General features: G+C 42.7%; 1 protein-coding gene across 5 annotated transcripts in view; it reads right to left on the bottom strand.

Moving 5' to 3' along the window:
• Positions 1-2538: 2538 nt before the first annotated feature.
• Positions 2539-19961, bottom strand: part of KLHL6 (kelch like family member 6) — a 73347-nt gene continuing 55924 nt past the window's right edge. For all 5 annotated transcript variants that reach the window (XM_043473597.1, XM_043473598.1, XM_043473595.1 and 2 more), the window contains 4 exons: positions 13818-14055; positions 8968-9170; positions 7758-7971; positions 2539-6421 (listed from right to left, as the gene is read on the bottom strand). In XM_043473597.1, the coding sequence (XP_043329532.1) occupies positions 6120-6421; positions 7758-7971; positions 8968-9170; positions 13818-14055 (957 nt within the window). In that variant the 3' untranslated portion in view covers positions 2539-6119. The remainder of the gene's footprint in view (positions 6422-7757; positions 7972-8967; positions 9171-13817; positions 14056-19961) is intronic.

Here is a 19961-nt window from a genome sequence, read left to right as displayed (position 1 = left end):
ATCCCTGGGTCGGCAAGATCCCCTGGAGAAGGAAATGGCAGAGAATCCTCATGGACAGAGGAGCCTGGAGGGCTACAGTTCATGGGGTCACAAAGAGTCGGACACAACTTGAGCATGCACACACACACTGAGCAAGTGCACACACAACACAATGTTTCCTGGGTTCACAAAAAAGTTGCTTTCAGCAGTCACTAACTACAAATTGCCACTGTGAATGTAGCAGACTTGAATTTGCAACAGCTTGGGTATGTGACATTGGTGAATCTGTGTCATTTCTGAACTTGTCTTTGCTCTACCATCTTCATCTGGTCACAGACAAAGTTCTTACAGTGACCTTGAGACCCCTTACCATCGCTCAGAATTCACTCCAATCACCAAGACCTTCCTACTGCCCTTTGAATACACTGAGCCTCCTGCCTTAGGGCCCTTGCACTGGCTATTCCCTCTACCTGGAATATGCTTCCCCAGACACTCTTTCACTCAAGTTACTTTATCAGAAAGAGCATCTATTCACCCTGTTTAAAGTAGCATGCCTACCTTGTTGTTGTTTAGTCTCTAAGTCATGTCCAACTCTTTGCGACCCCAAGGACTGCAGCATGGCCAGATTTCCCTGTCCATCACTATTTCCTGGAGTTTGCTCAAATTCACATCCACTGAGTTGGCGATGTTATCTAACCATGCATACTCTGAACCCTGCTTTACTCCTTTTCAAGTGTCTATATATTGCTTAACATTGTATTAAATACTTGCTTGTTGTTGTAACATTCTCAACTGGGATGTTAGCTCATGAGAGCAGGGACTATTGTTTTGTTTGTGGATATGGAGCCCTGGTACCTAGAATCCTGTCTGGCACAAATCAAGTACTCAATCAATATTCATTGCACTGTTTCACAAAGACTCACTCCTTACTAATGTCTAAGTCTCAGACAGAACAATGTGTAATGTATTGTTTTTCTTTCAGGCTTCTAGAGTGACCTTTTTTGGGAATGTAACATTCTACTAGGATGCAGTTTGATAATTAAAAATCCAGCATTTCTACCTAGACAAATTTGTCACTGTCCCCAAACTATTTATGACTCTGTCCATATTTCTGGGAAATTACTCAATAAATGTTCCTATTACTATATTTTTATTGTGAAAGAATAGAATTTCACCCACAAAAATTCTGTTTGTCTAAGGTCAGAGTCATAGCTTTCTTTGTGCAGTCAGATTTTTCCCTCTGGTTTCTGCTGCAAGTGTTTAAGATTTGCAACCTCCATTCCCCTCTCCCCTGCTCTGTCTTTGCCCAGGTCTTCACCCTCCACCTTTGTATTTTCAAGTGTGACTTGGTGTGACTTGTGACCCACTGGGCAGACTATCAGGGATGGGGCATGCATGGCTATCAAGGTCATGAGTGTCATTCAGGAATCAATAACAAAGGAGACAGCCGAGCAGGTAAGAAGAAAAGGAAAATCCCCAGATGCCAGACACAAATGTGGGAGTGAAAACTAGAGTGATTAGTAATCAGGCAGCCTGGGCAGTCTGGGGGCGGGTGAGACCTGATTCAAATTAGTCCCCATCACCAAGAGTCTTGAATGTGACAGCATACAGAAAGAGAAAGTGTGGCATGAGCCCACTGGAAGAGGGGATGGGGACTGAGACCTTACATAAAGGCCACAGCTCCAGTGAAAGGGAGGCTGGTCCATCAGAGGCCACACCCCAGCAGAGCACAAGGAGCAGAAAGACAAGCCAAGGAGCGCTGGGCATATGCCAGGCCCTGGCCAAGCTCCCCAGGCATAAGATTACCAATTAGATCCAGTAGGAAAATTGGAGGATTCGGCAGTGAAGTTAAGGTCAAGACCCCATTTTGACTCTCAGCTGGTGAACTGCCTCTTGGATCCATGACCCAGGATTGACTCCAGAACACATACAACCCGTGGAATGGGACTGTGTTTCCCAAGGTTTTCCACTCAGAATCCATAAGACTGAGAAGTGAGAACTTCTGTCTCTAAGGAGGCCCAGAAAGAATGGTCTAAAGCCATTCATGTGACTGCACATTTCTTTAAAGCCCCAGGTTTTCCTTTCCGATTGCATAGTATCTTTGTATTGAAATCCAAAAGAAACTAAATGATGACAAGTTTTCCAGGGCTCGAGAGTCACCGCTCTCTGGCTTATGTTCCCAGTTTCACGTGCTCATTTTTGAGAAGCACAAAGGTTGGTTAAGGCTTCAGAGACTACACGGAGATGTTGGTGGAGGCAGGGCTGAGAAGTTAGACCAGAAACCAGAAACCTAGAAGGAGGCCTCCTGCAGGAAGGCTTCAAGTCAGACAGGATGACAGTCACACAGATTGGTAAACGCTGGCTCCCAGAGGCAATGAGGCACTAGGGAGGAAAAAGCTGTCTACTTTTGCCATTCTGTAAACCAAATCTGATTAATTTTAGCATGTGAGTTTATTTAAGCCCCCTGGAATCAACTGAAATGTTTCAAATTTCCCCTCCTAAATTAATTTCTATTCAGATACCGCTTATTCATATCAACCAAAAAAAAAATTCAGCTAATAATTCTATATAAAATATTCTTATTTACTCCACACATACACCATACATACTAATAAATAAAAACTTTATTTGATTTTTACCTACAAATGGTATCTTTAGTTTGATCACTTAAAAAAAATACATCTTCATGAATCAAAATGCTTGAAGGATTTGGTTAACTAAGGATTTTGTTAATATTTTTATCTAAAAATATGAAAATATGACCTGTCAAAATTAGTTTTGTAGTAGCCATGTTTGAAATATTTATAGATTTCCATGAAAGTTGACTCCTCAAATGAGGAGATCTCATACAACACCCAGATCAGATACTAAGGGGAAAAAGGCTTTTGCAACCCCAAGTTAGGACTTTACATAAGAAATTCTAGTGGTGTTTACCCACTTTGAAAATTTTACTGAGTATTTTTCTTTTTCAAAATCAAGTAGGATAAGTAAATAACAACAGTACCTCAAGGACTTTCATAAATAGCAAAGCTCTATTTTCACAGCTATAAGCAAATATTTGCACTTCCCTGAGAGCACAGCTTCTTTGAGTTCAAGAGCTCTGTGTGTGGTGGGGGCGGAGGGGGGAGGGGGGCGGTGTTTCCTGAGGCCAATGCATGCAGAACATGATGAAAGCTAAGAAGAGAATATTTATCTGTTGATGTTTGGGTGAGCTAAGCTTCATTTCAGATCAGCCTTGGCAACTGGGGCCCTTTAACCTCCCTGACAGATTCCACCTCATCAGAGCCTCTGGGCCTCTCTCTCTTGGTCCAGCAAGACAAGAGACCTAGCCAAGCACCCCAGAGGCCCCACAGCAAACAGGTCTTACTGCTGGTCTTGCTCTAATTTTGCCTCACTTCTAAGAAGTGGGTTCCTTATGCTCCTCTCCCCCTTCTTGAGAATGGAGTCATGCTCCCAAACTCCAGGGCCCCTGGCATCACTTTCTAGACTTGTGTCCAAACCTGACTTCCTCCTCCTCCTACCTCATCCTCTTCCTTCCAGTCAAGGGTTCTCTATCCACTCATGGGAACTGACTCAAGATCCAGTAGGCTGTACCAGGACATTCTGCCTGAGTCCTAGGGCCCTTTGTCTCTGACTCATCTGGCACCAACCTGCCTCGTCCCCCTGCTGGCAGTATGGCTTATGACAGTTAACTTCCTGTGAATTAGGTTTTTGTTTTTTCATCTAAAAACGGAAATTAGATTTTAAGAGCTTCTATCCCTAGCTAGGGCCTAGAAATTTAAATCCTGATGATACAGAGTTTCCCCAAAATGACTTGAACTTTTTTTTATATCCCTAAAAGTTACAGACTGGCAGCTTCAAGTGCAGAAATCTGGATGTTCTTAGTAGGTGTATCTGTCTGCCAACCCATTATTGACAGCCAGGTTTATAACACAGAGATCCTAAGTCCTCACTTTCCCAGCATAGGGTTGACCTGTTGAAAATTTGGGCTCAAAATTTGCCAATTGCTCTCATCAAAGGACAACCAGGACAAGGAACACATTCTTTCTGAGGGGAGGCTCTCTGTGTTGCCAATGATGCTGTCATTGAACTTTGAAATTTCTTTCCTGAAATTGTCTTTGAAATACGACTGATTCCTCCCAGAGCTCATAAGTGGTTTCTGAAGGCAATCCCAAGGAAAGACAAACATGTAAACAATGGCTGTATCATTGATCTAAAAGCACAGCTTCCCAAGGAGATCACTTGGAAGGGCAAGAAAGACCTGAATGCAACCTCATAACTTCATGTACATCTTTTCTCTAGCTTGATGAAAAGAAAAATTATAATATTGACAAGTGGCCCATTTACCTACTTATTGAGTATTTCTAGGGTGGAGATTTGTCTTGCTTTTTGGAGTCCCCAAGGCTTGCCAAACATAAAAATTTCCAGGAATGTTTGCTGAGTTGAAGTAGTTTAAATTGTTTCATTTGAGAGCTTCATTAAGGTTATCAGTGTTCATGGGTAAGTGAGGTATGAGTACTAAATTTCCACAAATATGTTTGTATTTTCCCACCTCACTTTTCACAGCAGGGAGCTAAAGTGTCATACCTGACTCTAAGACACAGAGCTTCTCAAACATCAACATGCATTTATATTTATCCTCAATGATCTATGCATAAATAGAATTTTCAGTTGTAATTTTCCGAGTCTGTTTTATCTGCTTTGAGGTGTAGCTTCTTCTAACCATAACTTTTCTATGAAAGTTAAATTCACTATCAACTAATACCTCTATCTTCCCAAACTGCTGAGATGTACAAGCACAAAATGGCACATCTGACATGAAATAAAATTCTATAAAGAGAGTTGAAATCATATGACGAAAATAAAGGACATTAGGTAATGCAGTTACTATGTCATTACCATTATTGTTGCTTTTTAAGTACAGCATCTGAAATAGGATATCTTAATCTGTTTCCCCAACTCAGGGATTAGAATGAATTTCCAGTGAGCTCATTTGAAAGCTCTATCTCTGAGAGTAAAGAACAGACTCTGTTCTTTGAGTCAAAACTGCGCCAACCTGATCCAAAAACCAAATAAGAGGGATTAAAAGGATCCTAAAAATGAAGCTTACAGGCAGGTGGAGTCACAGGGACATAGACTCAAATCACTGTCTAAAAATTAGAACGTATACTGTCAAGAAGAGCCAGTCATTCCTCAGCGGCCAGCAATGTAAGGATGTTTACACACACAAAAAAAACAAAAAACAAAACAGTACTCTGAGTCTCTGGAAAACCCTTTTCTACATTGCAATACAACTGTTGGACATTAAAAGGCTAGGGCACTGGACTGTGCTGAAGGTACAATTCTGTCCGGCAATGACAGTTCCAGGCTACGATGGGCCTCCTGTGATCATAAAAAATAGAGGCTTTTGATGAGGAGCACAAAAGTTTTTTACATGTTTCAGAGCAAACAGTTCTTCCCAGACCCATGTCCCTAGAACTGTCAGATGGAACAACCTATGATACACTCTTGACAAGGGGCCCAAGGTTACCACACCAAAGATCCCATGTGGTTTAAATATAAGGAAAAGAAGAAGAAGAAACAAAACAAAACAAAAAACCTTTATTTCCCTGCCTTGCTGAGTGACTCCTCTAGCTAACCTGTCAGACCAAAAGATGAGCTGTTTTGCTTTTTGTTTTCTTGCTCTGAGATAGAAGCCTGACAGAACCTACACTGACTTCGAGATGTAAAGATCTGGGTTTAAACTCCTGGTTTAGCTCCTCAGAATTTGACTGACCTAGGGCAATCACTTAGCCTCTCTTAAGCTCGGTTTCCTCATCTGTCAAATGGGAGTTTTAATATCCAGTAATCAGGTCATTAGGACAGTGAAAGGCATTGGTGTACAAAAGCGCCTGGTATAGAACCTGGCAGGGGACAGGTGTGTCTTGCATGTTAAGTATTACTCTTCTTTCCTCCTGAGGTAGGTCTCGCAACCATTCCTGGCTGGTCTCAAGTGTCCCAAAGCTGTGACTTCCGAGGAGCCCCCAGGGGGAGCCGCGGTGAGCCCCTGGTCCAGCCCCGCCGGTGTCCAAAGTAGGATCGAAGGGCAGGGCTGAGGGAGGCGGGCTCCCCGCGTGACTCCGCCCTCCGCGCACCCGCGGTCAGACCGACACGGCTCCGGGCACGATCCTCCGAATGTGGGTGTACGACTTCCTGATGGTGACGCTGCCGTGGTGGGACACTCCCCGGGGCAGGACGCATTCCTCCGTCAGTTTCTGGGCCTCGGGGTCCCAGCACAGCACCGTGGCGATGACCTCGTTCTTCTCGTCCCGCCCCCCAGTGATGTAGAGCCGGTTGTTGCAGGGCGCGATGCCGCAGCTGGCCCTCTCGTGGCTGAGCTGGGTCACCAGGCACCAGCTGTCCTCCAGGGGGCTGTAAGCGTACAGCGCTCTCATGGCCCCTCCTGAAGAGGAAACACCGTGAGCATTTCACTATTTTTCTGGTTTTCTCCCCATTAACCACTAAACTACTACTGGTTAGGTCAAGTCTACCACCTTGCCAAAAGAAAGAGCAAATTCATGGCTCTCAAGAAAGCCAGGATGGGTAACTAGGGGCGGGAAGTCTCATGCTGGAAATAGTTCACAGCCCTTGAAACTCTGCGGCCAGGTGCTAATCAGGTTCTAAAGGACACCTGACTTCCCATGACTGCCAAAGTGTACCCTAAGACTGCTTTCTGGAGGAAATACCAGGTGGTGCCTCAGGCAGGCCTGGCTCATAAACCCGGCTCTGTCACTTTGGGATCTGTAACCACGAGCACCAAGACCATGGTGGTTATGAGAAAACAGAGGGATCACGCACATAAAGCACCTGGCGGAAAGCCTGGTACAAAGAAGTCTTGTATTGATATACATGACAGTGACTAAAGGTGGGGGCATCTCTAAACTGAGCATGACGGGGAACACCAGCTCTAGTAACCCATCTTGAGATCAGACCTTTGAGGCAAAGTCATGAGTCTGACCATTAAAAACACAGGAAACCAAAAAATAAATAAATAAAGGAAAAGGAAAAAAAAAAAAGAAAGAAATTCCCATTAAAAAAAAAAAAAACACAGGAAACCTGAAGCAAGGGAGAAAAGGGATTTTGCCTTAATCTGTTCCCATATTTTGTATTCAGGGAGCCTTCTCTGGTTAGCTCTTACTTGCTAAGTTATTTATTTTTGGTATTTCCTTAATCAGTAGTTCTCAGCCCTGGCTATACTTTAAAATCACCTGCACGTTAAAAACACCTAGCACTGTGGCCAGCATCCTCCTCATTCTGATATTATTGGTCTGGACAAGCCCCAGGTACCCATGTTTTTGTAAAAAAAAAAAAAAAAAAAACTCCACAATGAGTAGTCAGGGTTGAGATCTATCATCCTTAACAATTACGTGCCCACTGTGGTCTGGCTGGTCAGGCTTTCCTTCTGGCTAAATGCAACCTTTCAGAGCCCTCAAAGCAAGTGGGAGAATAAAATTTCCATGAACACAAAGTAAGAAATAATAGTAGCTGCCATTTACTGGGCACTTATACTGTGCATATTCAATTTCTGTGCAATTGCTAATGCTTACAATACACTTTGTTCCCATAGCAACTTCTGGCTCCCCCTTCCCAGGGCCCCATTGTCTATCTGCTCTGCGTGTCTCCTAAATGTGGGCTGTTCCTGTCTCCAGGACTGAGAGATAAATTCCACCAAGGCTTGGACCAATCTCATCTTCTCTTCCATTTCAACCCCACCCACATCATACCATTTGCTTACTTACCAACTACATAGATACGGTCCCGGAAACTCACTGCATTGATGCATTTAGCCTCTACTGGCATGGCCGACTTTAAATTCCACTTATTGGTTGAAGGATCATAACACTGAGTCTTGTCCGTTGCCAGTTTCCCATTGGGCCCTCCGCCAATCACATAGAGCTTCTTCTTATGGCTGGTGGCTGCGAAGGAACTGACGTGGATAAGGAGGGGTGCAGCCTGCGGGGACACACAGGCACCAGGAGAAGCTCTCAGTCACACTGCCCAGATTGTTGCAGTGGTTCACAGGACACAGGCCAGGAGTCAGGGAACACAAGCCCAGGCATCCTTAGCCTGAAATCATAAGGCCTGTGAGCTTGACTCCCTTGAGATACAGAGAAGATCAAAGCATACATTTCCCACCCTCCCCCCTGGCTCTGGTTCCTAGTCTATTTCTCCTTGAGTCCAGCTCTCAGGGGAGATGGGGTGTAGACAGCAATAAGTGTATATGAGATGAAACCAGCCAATGTTGGAGGAGATTGCTTTCTCAAAAACATATATTCATATTTATTCATGTGTTCCTTCATTCAAAAAGTATTTACTGAGTGCCTACTATGTCCCAGGCATTGTCCTTAGCACTTATAGCTAGGAAGAATTGCTGGTATACGGGTTCCAGGTGTTGTCTATAGGCAGAACTGGTTCATTTTGCATAATTGAAACTTTATGCCCAATGATGAACAATGCTTTGCCTTTTCTTGAGTATGATATGTACCTGAGATTGTATTGCTAAAGTCTTGTATGAAGATATACACATGGTTCATTGTTAATAGGCACATGAATAAGGGCTGACTCCTAAATACTACCAAATAACTCTGGGTTTCAACAAACAGTGTAGTCAAGGGATCCCTGTGTGCCCAGTGTGGAGAAGACAAGGGCAGATGGTGTCCTAGGAGACAGAGATTCTAGACCAAGACATGCAGACCAAGATAGGATTAAGCCTGCACTCCACATCTGAGGTACTGGCCAGGATAGGACAGGTACCCACACAGAGTTCCCCCACCTGGAAGAAAGTCATTTCTGTGACCTGACCAGAAATGCTGAATCTATGGTACCACCAAAAATACTCTCAGTGGGAGGAGAAAGATCAGAAAGCCATATACCTACGTTGGCAGATACCTTTTTTTTTTTTAAGTTTTGAAGCAACCATACAGAGTTACTCATAGAAATAATCTATACCTCTGACCAGCAGTTGTGGAAGGGGTCATAGGTCTCCACGTTGTTGATCCTCTGCAAGCCGTCGAACCCTCCAAGCACATAGACCTTGCCCCCCAGCACCACCATCTTGTGCCTCCAGCGGCCTATGTTCAAATACTCAATTTGAATCCATTTGTTTATTGAAGAATTATATTTCCAAACATCGTGCTGTGTTTCTTTACCACCTGGAAGACATATAAAGCATTTAAGAAACCACAAGATGTGTAACAAGTACAGCTTCTCCTATAATTTCCCACAGGCCTGTAAGTGTTACATCCCCAAACCAACACCAACCCCCACTCCACCAACCCACCCAGGCAAAAGAACCCTTGAAGTTGTGTGCGGTGCGGCTGGGGAGACAGAGCCAACACAGGGAAACAGGGAGACACCGTGTAAGGCTGTGCCACGTGTCACCTCTGTGCTGCGAGAGTTTGGAGAAGAGGCTCCATGAGCTAAGTCCAGAGACGGCTTCAGGGAAGTGGTACCCAGGTCTGCCTAGGTAAGTGGGCACCAGCAAGAGCGTGCTGTCAGTGTTTGTATGGCCCAGGAGCAAGAGGTCAGGCAGGACAGGTGAGGTTGAACGATTGTGGGTGGGAATAGTAGGGTCTTATGTGCTCAATCAGTCATATCTGACTCTTTGCGACCCCATGGACTGCAGCCCACCAGGCTCCTCTGTCCATGGGATTCTCCAGGCAAGTGTACTGGAGTGGGTTACCATTTCCTACTCCAGGGGATCTTCCCAACCCAGGGATTTAACCCATGTCTCTTGCATCTCCTGCATTGCAAATGTGTTCTTTACCACTGAGCCACCTGGAAAGTCTGGTAGGGCCTTGACCAGCATCAAAATAGAAAGCAGCTTAAGTTCTATGTTTGCTTGTTTATTAATATTTAAACAAATACAAGCCTGGAGAAATCACCATGAAATCTTAGAAAATTCTTTGGTTCATATCTCTGATCCATATAAAAACATAAGTGAGGTTTGTCCTACTTTGAAATTATTTCTGTTGGAACTGAATGAGATGCTCACAAGAGAGTGATGAGCTGGTAAAAAAAAATTTCAAAACAATTCAATAAACAGAAAATACAGATTTCAGTTAGGGAGAGAGACCAAGACAAAGGAGAACTGACTTTTTTGGTGACTTTAATAAAATATTTTAATGACTTTGTATTTCCTTTTTCCCCATCAGCACAGAGTACTACTAATGATTAATACTTAAAAGATGTAGCTTTCAGACTTTCAACTGTGCACTAGTGTGGAATTATCACTGATGAGGCTCTGTGTCATGAGTGTTTCTCAAGGGTGGAGCCCCGAGGTAGGATTCCTAGGTCAGGGACGTGCCCACCTTAATTTTCATAGGTGCTGCCAAAGAGCCTTTAAAGCTGTCCTGGTTGGCCTTTCCTCATACCCCACCCACAGCAGATATCAGGAGGGTTTTTTTGGTTGGTTTGTTTGCTTTACATCCTGATAGAGAAAAATGATGTCATAATTTGGTTTTTCCCTGCTACTAGGGAGATTGAGCTTCTTCCTCTTCTGTGAGCTTTTTGTTCGTATAGTTTAACCATTCTTGGGGAGTGGGATTGTGCACCTTTTAGAGTTCTCTATTCAAAACACTGTGATATTGATCCCATTCAGGTAGTATCCAAAATTATAAAATACTATACACTTCCAAAGAAATGTATGCAAACTTCATTAAAAGGAGGAGAAAACCTACAACTTTTACTTCAGGATGTAAAAGAAGATCTGATTAACTGGGCAGGCGTATCGTGTACACAGATGAGAAGACAGGTTATTGCAAAGATGTCAACCCTTCCCAAGTTAACCTCTATGTTGGGTGTCTTCAGGGCTTTTCATGGATTTCAGGACGTGAAGTGACCATTCTAAACTTCATTTGGAAGAGTAGTTTGGGGAACATTTCTAAGAAACATTTGAAAAAGAAGGAGTGAGAGAGCTTTCCCTGGCAAATACCAAAATAAATAAATATCAAAATACCAAAAAGCTATGATAATAAAGACAATGTGCTACCAGCATAAGATGAGACAAACTGATCAATTAAAAGCAAGGTACAGAAATAGACTAAAAGATATAGAGATTATCAAAAATGGCATTAGAACAACTGGCTATTTGTTTAGAGAAAAATTAAGTTAGATCCCTATTTCACATTACACTTAAAATTTACATGTAAATGCTATAGAAGTAACTGGAGAATATATGATAGAAGATGTTAAAGATCTTGGGGGTGGTGAGGGGCTTTCTAAGCATGACAAGAAACCTAGAATCATATAGAAAAGAAAGTTAGTATTTAAAATATAAAAAGTTAAAAGACAATCACTATCTGAGAGAAAGTATTTACAATACAAATAGCTTCCCTGGTGACTTAGACAGTAAAGAATCTGCCTGCAATGCAGGAGACCCAGGTTCCATCGATCCCTGGGTTGGGAAGATGCCCTGGAGAAGGGAATGGCAAACCACTCTGGTGTTCTTGAAATCCCATAGACAGAGGAGCCTGGCGGGCTACAGACCATGGAGTTGCAGAGAGTCAGACATGACTGAATGATTAACACTTTCACTTCCATACATTAAGAACTCCAAAAATTAATAAGAAAGAGACAACCAACCAACAGAAAAACAAAGGATAGGAACAGCTCATTTTAAAAAATCATACATTTAACTGATAAATAGATGAAAATATATTCAATCTCACTAACTTAGGGTGTAAATTTAAGCATTCAAGTCTATTAAAATGTAATTGATAATAAAAAATGTTAACAAGGATGTAGAAAATTGGCACTATCATTCATGATTGGTTGAACTGTAAATTGGTACAAACTTTCTGGAAGACAATTTAACAATATCTACAAAAATTCTAAATTTACACATCTTATGACCACTTCCAGGAATCTTTCCATATAGCAGCACAAGTTCATAAATATATATGCATGAAAATGTCTGTTGTGGCCTTTCTTTCAGGGGGAAAATAGACATTGAAAAAAATTCATTCATTCAACAGACAGCCCTGAAACTGGTAAAAGAGCAACAATAACAGTCCTCACAGTAATGATAATGATGAGTAATACTGTTGAGCTCTCACCCTGTGCTTGGGATTGTGCTGTACTTTATGTGTATTATACACTTAATACATATAGTAGATCATGTAATGATGTCCAAAATAGATCATTGAGTACAAGTTTCTGTTGATTTAGTATAACAAGCATGCTTTTGTGTTGCTTGTATCATTTTTAAAAGGACAACAACAAATTGAAGACAGAGAAAAGAAAAGTTGTAGAATAAAATAACATGTATCATATATGTGGCAAAGACTGACTGTGACTACCAAACCTGTCTTTTCCTCCTGAGCACTGTGACTAAACTACATTTCCCAGCCCCACATCATGGGGTTGCAGGGAGGGCATGTGGCTGGTTCTTGCCAATAGAATGTGAGCAGAACTGATGCCTCGTGTCCAAGCTGAGGCTGTTGTGAGCAGGTGTGCTTTCTCAACTTGTTCAGTTTCTCTCTCTTCCCCAAATGCATCAAGCTTTAAGGTCACTTGTGGAAACAGCTGCATCATGAGATGGAAGGAGCCTGGGTCCCTGAAGAACCGAGTGGAGCAGGTGCTCTTCCTCAGCCCCCATGTACTTCTGTGCTAATTCACTGAGATTTAGAATTGGTTACCGCAGCTAGTATTACTTACTCTAAGACAATACAAAACCATTTTTGTAAAAAAAAAAAAAAGAAAAAATGTAGGATTGTAATGAAACAGAGAAAGTGCCATGTTTTCCTTTATACTCCTTGTATTGCTTAAATCTTCTAAAACAATTAAAAATATTTCTATAAGACAAAAGAAAGCTGAAATCTAATCTGTGGTATTAATATATTCAAGGAAGAACTGACCTGCCCTTTATTCTGAAGGAGGCCAGCTCTGGGAATAAGCTCTTCCCTAAACAAGTTTAGATTAGAGAAAACCTCCAAAAGAGGGGATGGGATGTTTGTCTCTTCCCTTGACACCTCAAGAAGTGCTAGGTGGCTTTTGATGTCATGGGAGAGCATGAGACTGAGAGAAGATGGATTGGAATGTGTGACTTTGGGTAACTTCAATACTTTCTGAGCCTGTTTTCTCCATTTGTAACCTGGAGATTAAAATCACCTACCATATGGAGTGGAAGTGAGAGGCAAATAATTAAACACTACCAAAGTGTAAGTTTATTTACACCTTGTTTATTTACACTAAGTGCTGTAAGAGACTGTGTCACTCGATAGTTATTGAACATTTACTATGTGTCGAGACACAGTGCTAGGTGTCGGGAATACAGTGTTGACTCACGGAATTCAAGGGCTAATGGGAAACAGGCATAGAGTAATTACAAATAATTAAGCAAACAACTTAGAAGTAAGAAATGAAAAAGTATTGGGTGCTATTGCAGCATCTAAAGGTAAAATCTAATAAACTCAGGGGAGGGGTCAGATTTTTATTCACTACTGAATAAATTACTGAATATTCATCACTGTATTACCAATGCTCAGTGACCTTTGCCTACAGCAGACACCAGATAAACTCTAGCAATACTTTCCTTCTTCCTTTTCCAGAAAGTACAGGACCTGTCTGCCTGTTCCCCCAGTTCTTAGGACAATACTGCTCAAGGATTAGGGTTCGTTTAGTAATAATCCCCTCTCCACGATAAGACCATCTGAGTGCCTGGTTTCCACATTCTGACACAGTCAGTGCTAGATCAGTGCCATCTACACTAATTCTTCTAGGATGGTTGCCTGGCTCTCACTCAGGGAAGCACGTAGTGCCTTGGGAACTGGCTTTGGTATCAAATAACTGCTGCTTACCTGAGATGTAGACCTCATTTTTTAATGTCACGCATGCAAACTCCACCCACTTCTTATTGTCACTGTCCAGCTCATGCTCTGTCATGGGGAGCTTGGCCACCTCCAGGCGGCTGCGCCTCAGGGGATCCAGGCAGGTTACCTCCGCCACAAACCGTTCATCCTTCGTGCAGCCGCCAATGATCATGAATACCTCAGACTGGAACTCATGCATCCTGGGCTTGGTGCGCTCCGAAATGATCTGAAAAACCAGCGGGAGTACAAAAAGGCAGAATGGTACAGTGGTTCAGAGCTCAGGTTATGGAACCAGGGCAACAGAACCCAATTCCTAACTCTGCTGGGTATGACCATGTGACTTCACCTCCTTGAGTATCATCTTCTGTATAATGGAGATTTTAGTGGTGACAACCTCATAGTTTTGTTAGGAAGATTAAGTGGGCTAATATACTTAGTGTGCTTGGCCTTGGGCCTGATGGATAATAAATACTCAGTAAAGGTTATCAGTTGTAGATTTTACTACTTTTTAAGAAGTTCAGATCTGTTTACAATCAAATGCACTTCCTGCCTCTTCTCTCTTGCTTGGTTGGAAGCACTGAATCCTAGAATTTAATTTCTGACCACCTTCCACTGCCCCTTGGTTTCAATTTCTTGATGATATCCCAGACTTTGCTCACTACCAGGCCTCTTCTGGAAGAGAAGTCCTGACTGGGCATATAAGAGTATCCAGAGACTTAGGAGAAAAGAACCAAAAGGGAACAGAATGTATCCAGGGAGGTCGGGGGACTGGGTCCCAACATCAAGTATATGACCCTTCAGAGCCCTGAACAAGTGAAGAAATTCATACCACAGATATTTGAACACAGCTGAAGGAGCAGAGGTTTGGGGTCAGATACACCAGAGTTCCTTCCTGCTTTCACCACTTATGGCCATCTGGCCTTGGAGAAGAGACACAGTCTCTGTAAGGGCCTGTGATCACACCTCTGCCACCAGGCTGTTGTGAGCATGCATGAGGTTGTAATGTAGAGGGCTGAGTCAAGCATCTGGCACATACAGGGCCCTTGAAAGCTAGTCAAAGGGGACAGTGGGAGCAGTGGGAGATATCATGTTGATGTTATTAATGAAAAGGGAGAGGTACCCTCCTCCTGGTCCAGCCATCCCTGGGCTTGATGGGGGAGGTTCTACAGGTCTCGGACCTTGATGGGAGACAGAGAGGCAGCACCCATTTCCCACGTGACCAAAGCAGCTGCTTTTTCCCACAAGGTTAAACTGACCTAATATGGATCATGGAACTTCAGTCTTGCCTACAGATAGTGACACACAGGTTACAATAGCAAAGACTAAAGCCCACAAATGGTGAATCCAATCAATAGTCACATGCAGTCAGGTCAGCCAACATCCAGCATCTACTTCCCAGAAGAGACTTTATTTTTCTGTGCCAATAGTCAGGTACAATAAATTTTGATCCTCAGTTCTTGAGGCCGAACCGTGGCAGTAAGGGTATAGCAGGGCTCTCTTCTGTGGGTCAGCAGAAGGGAGTATGACTGTGTGTGGCAGGACAATCCTGGGCTGAGCCTGCAGCGCTGACAGTGGAAAGGCCAGCTGGGATGAGGGTAGGGGTGGTCCTGAGAATTTGGAGGCACTGTGAGAATACCAAGCTGGTAGGAGAGGATTGAAAAATGCATTGGCATCAAAGACAAATCTGTCCCACCTGAGATTTCTCCCTCCAGCCTCTAAACCATCCTTCCCACAGTTGAGGTACAACCTCCAGCACCAATCTGTCCTCTTTCAGGGAGGATTTAGGGATTATAGAGCGATGTTTAGAGGACAGCACCAGCCTTCCAGAATTGGTTTCCTGTGACTCTTACTCTGGTTCAGAGAAGCAGGCCCCAGCTTCCCCTCTTTAACCACCTTATGCACAGTGCCTGCTCTGCTGCATCAACAGCCTGCTAACTAGCCGGGGACCACACTAGCCGTGATCTTACTCCTGACTCCCAGGCTGGCATCCTAGTCCTGCATCCTGGCCTGCAGAAGACTTTGTTCCCACTGACTGAATCCTGCATTGCTGCCTGCTGTCAGGATCTCCCCATACCTGTCCGCAATTTCCCACACTACGTCCCAACCACTCACCCTGTAATCTTTTTGACATTATTGTCAGTGTCACTTTATTCTTTGCCCCGGGAAGCCATTCTAGCCTTTCCACACATGCTCCCACAGTCCTGAATTTCCCTATCACAGCACTTTTCACCCTCATATAATTTATTCTAATGTCCCTCATGGCTGGAATAGCCCTTTTCTTCAACAGGTCTCAGCACCAAGAACAATATCTGGAGCTTGTGGGCTTCCATAAATGATGGCTGAATGAATGAATGAAAGAATGGGCAAGCTTGTTGACCTAGCACCTGATAAAGATTTTTTTTTTTCCAGTCTAGATCATTGTGGTAACCAGCTTCCACAAGGGCTCCCAGCAATCCCCACCTCCTAGAATTAACATCCTATGTTGTTCCCTCCACATTGCTCCTGGGTTGGTCTCTATGCCAATAGAATACAATAGTGATAGTATACTACTTCTGAAATTAGGTTATGAAGGCACTAGGATTCCATCTTGATTGCTGTCTTTCTTGGTTCATTTGCTCTGAAGGAAACCAGCTGCTATGGAGGGGCCAACCGTCAGCAAGGATGTAACACCTGTCAACAATCTTGTGAGGGAGCTTGGAAGTGGATACTCTAGCTGGCTCCGAGCTTTGAGATGACTAACTGCAGCCCCAGCCAATAGCTTGACTACAACTTCAGAAGAGACCCTAAGCCAGATCCACCCAGCTAAATCACTCCCAGATCCCTGACAATTATGAGATAATAAATGTTTGTTGTTTTAAACTGCTTTTTGGGATAATTTGTTGAACAGCAATAGATAATGCAATCATCCAGCTCATGGGTCAGTCTGGGTATTGAGACCTGCCTTCCCTAGTGGCCCAGAAGGTAACCAGGGTCAAATCTCTGGGTCAGGAAGATCCCCTGGAGAAGGAAATGGCAACCCACTCCAGTATTCTTGCCTGGAAAATTCCATGGACAGAGGACACTGCCAGGCTACATAGAGTCATAAAAGAGACATGACTGTGTGATTGAACACACCCGTAAGTTCAGCTATACTTTACAAAATATTAACCTCAAAGGCATGACAAATGCCAATCAGACATCAGAGATGTGCAAGTTTGCAGATACAGGTAAATGTTTGCCAGTGAATCACACACAACAATCAGGTCTACCCAGTTTATTTTCATATTGTTAGAAAGAGCAAAGGGTTGTACCTTCCTGAGTACTTTTTGTCCAAAGAGCCCATATGAGAGGACTGAACAGAAGTAGCCAAACTACTTGGATAAAGTTCACAGGGGTGAGCTTCTGACACTCTGTCCTCAGGAGTAAGGCCCCTGACAGCACACATATCAGAGCAGCATTTGGTATAGATCAAGTTGGTCCCTGGAAACTTTGGAGGCAATGAAATGAAGGGGCAACTTTCTCTGCCCCAAAAGACCTCTCCCAATGAAGGTACCAGCTACTACTCCTAGATCAAAAGTAAATTGACATTTGCCTTTAGGTTCTAACATTTGACTCTGTCACCACCACCGTGGGCTTAAAAGGAGGAACAAGGTTAAGTGTGGGAAAGGAGGGTTAGGAGGAGAAGGATGTTCACAGTGTATCCTCCAGACTTCCACTTGAGTCATCAGGAATAAAACCAGGCTAATGCAAGCAGTGAGAAGACTGAGAATTTTAGAAATCAACTAGCAATGAGACCCAACTCAGAGATCACAGTGGTTGGTTGGCTCAGTTACCTAGACAATAGAACAAGAATAAGAAAGTGCCCCGAGCACTTGGGGCAATAAGACAGAAAAAATTTAGGACTCAATGGAAAGAGAGATTTTAGCCTCAGAGAAGGAAAATGCTTAATGCTTGATTGTGCCATAAAGGAACTGAGTGAGAATAGGAACAGTCTTTATTTCTAGGACACTTATCATCTGTCAGACACTGTGCTAACACATTTCATTCATTATCTTATTTAAGTCTCAAAACAATTCCATCAGTTGGTAGGTATTATCTTCCTCATGTTACAAGGGGGAAGAAAGCTGAGAGCTGAAGAATTGATGCTTTTGAACCGTGGTGTTGAGAGTCCCTTGGACTGCAAGGAGATCCAACCAGTCCATCCTAAAGGAGATCAGTCCTGGGTGTTCATTGGAAGGACTGATGTTGAAGCTGAAACTTCAATACTTTGGCCACCTGATGCAAAGAGCTGACTCATTTGAAAAGACCCTGATGCTGGGAAAGATTGAGGGCAGGAGGAAAAGGTGACGACAGAGGATGAGATGGTTGGGTGGCATCACCGACTCAATGGACATGAGTTTGGGTAGGCTCCAGGAGTTGGTGATGGACAGGGAGGCCTGGCATGCTGCGGTTCATGGGGTCACAAAGAGTCAGACACAAACTGAGCAACTGAACTGAACTGAACTGAATTGATGTTCCAAGGACTGAGCTTTAGGGCAGCTAAGTTGTTTTCTCAAGGTCACACTGTAGGTAAATTGTGCAATCAAGATTAAAGTCCAGATTCACCTGACTAGAAGTCCAAGTTTCTGACACTGGGGACTTTTCTAGTTATCAGTATTCTCTCTGGTCCTAAATCCAAAGCCTATAATCTCACTCCCCACCCCTCCATCACAAATACAAAAGGCAGAACAGTTTTAGCAGCAGCAATTTTGCAGAAGACATAGTAGGGACAATTTATATAAGAGGAAACCCTTTACATCTGCCTTTCAGGGAGTTAGGAAATGGGAAGCAGAAACAAAAATTACAAGAATGTTGTCAATTGATGAAGACTCTATGCTTTAAATGCTGAAATGAGAGCAGTTGCAGAGATTGGTCTCGTCTTCAGGAATATGAGGGCTTTCTCAATCCTGAGCCACCTGCCAGTGACCGCATTTCAACACAGGGCCCTTGTGGTGGTCTGGTTCTCTGTCAGTCTACTCATCACCCTTCATTTGCTTAGTGTCCTAAGAGAAGATAGGGGAGTTTATTAAGGCAGAGACTGTTTTGTGGTGTTTGGTGCCATGTCTGGCATATAGCTGGTATTCATGATTTGTTTGTGAAGAATGAAAGTATAGCATATTAAAATATATAGGGTGCTGCTGAAGTAGAACTTGGGGGAAAATTATACCACTAATGACAATATTAGAAGAAAAAAAAGAAAGATCTCAAAATAATGACCTTCAATTCCTCCCTAAGCAACTGGAAAAGGAAAAGAAAATTCAATCTGAGGTAAGCAGAAGAAAGAAAATAATCAGTATTAAAGTAGAAATAAGGGGAATAGAAAGTGTAAAGACAATAGAGAAAGTCAAACGAAACCAGAAGCTGGTTCTTGGAGAAAATCAATAAAATTGATAAAACTCTAACCAGACTGATCAGAAAAAAAAAAAAAAGGAGACACAAATTACCAATATCTGGAATAAGAAATATGACATCACTGCAGATTCTATAGATGTTAAAGAGGATAATAAGTGGACAACTTTATGCCAATAAATTCAACAACTTCTTTGAAATGGAAAATTCTTTGAGAACTACAAACTACCAAGGCTAATTCTAGAAGAAATAGAATTATAGATATAGATATTAAATATAATTTGAAGTTTTAAGTTTAAAACCTTCTCACACACACACACAAATTCCTTCTGGTTCTGATAGCATCACTGATATATTCTACCAAATATTTAAGAATGTGCTTGCAAAGTGAATAAGTGACAATGGATCTGAAGACAACACAGAACTAGAAAAGTACACATAAAAAAAAAGGGGCTCCCAAGGGGCCTCTGAAAGACAATTCCTAAACTATCTTGGCTAATATTTCTACCAATGGCATAATGAAGAAGGCTTGGTAGCCAACCTCAGAACTGCTGTATAGTTGTATATATGTATGGTATATATGGGTTGTATAGTGATGTACATGTGAGGCTGTTCATGCGTACAAACTTGACAAGCTGTCCTTCTATCATTACTTCTTGATTGTTCTGTTCCTCTCCACTAAGCTTGTTCTCATTTTTTTTTGTTCTTATTTTTATAAAGTTCTGAATATAACATTTCTTCAGAAATTGTTAAGCAGAACCAGGT

The sequence above is a fragment of the Cervus canadensis genome, chromosome 7 (assembly GCF_019320065.1).
Source record: "Cervus canadensis isolate Bull #8, Minnesota chromosome 7, ASM1932006v1, whole genome shotgun sequence".
Classification (NCBI taxonomy): domain Eukaryota; kingdom Metazoa; phylum Chordata; class Mammalia; order Artiodactyla; family Cervidae; genus Cervus; species Cervus canadensis.
Note: the sequence above shows the minus strand (reverse complement) of the source record. Positions and strands in the feature narration are given on the sequence as shown.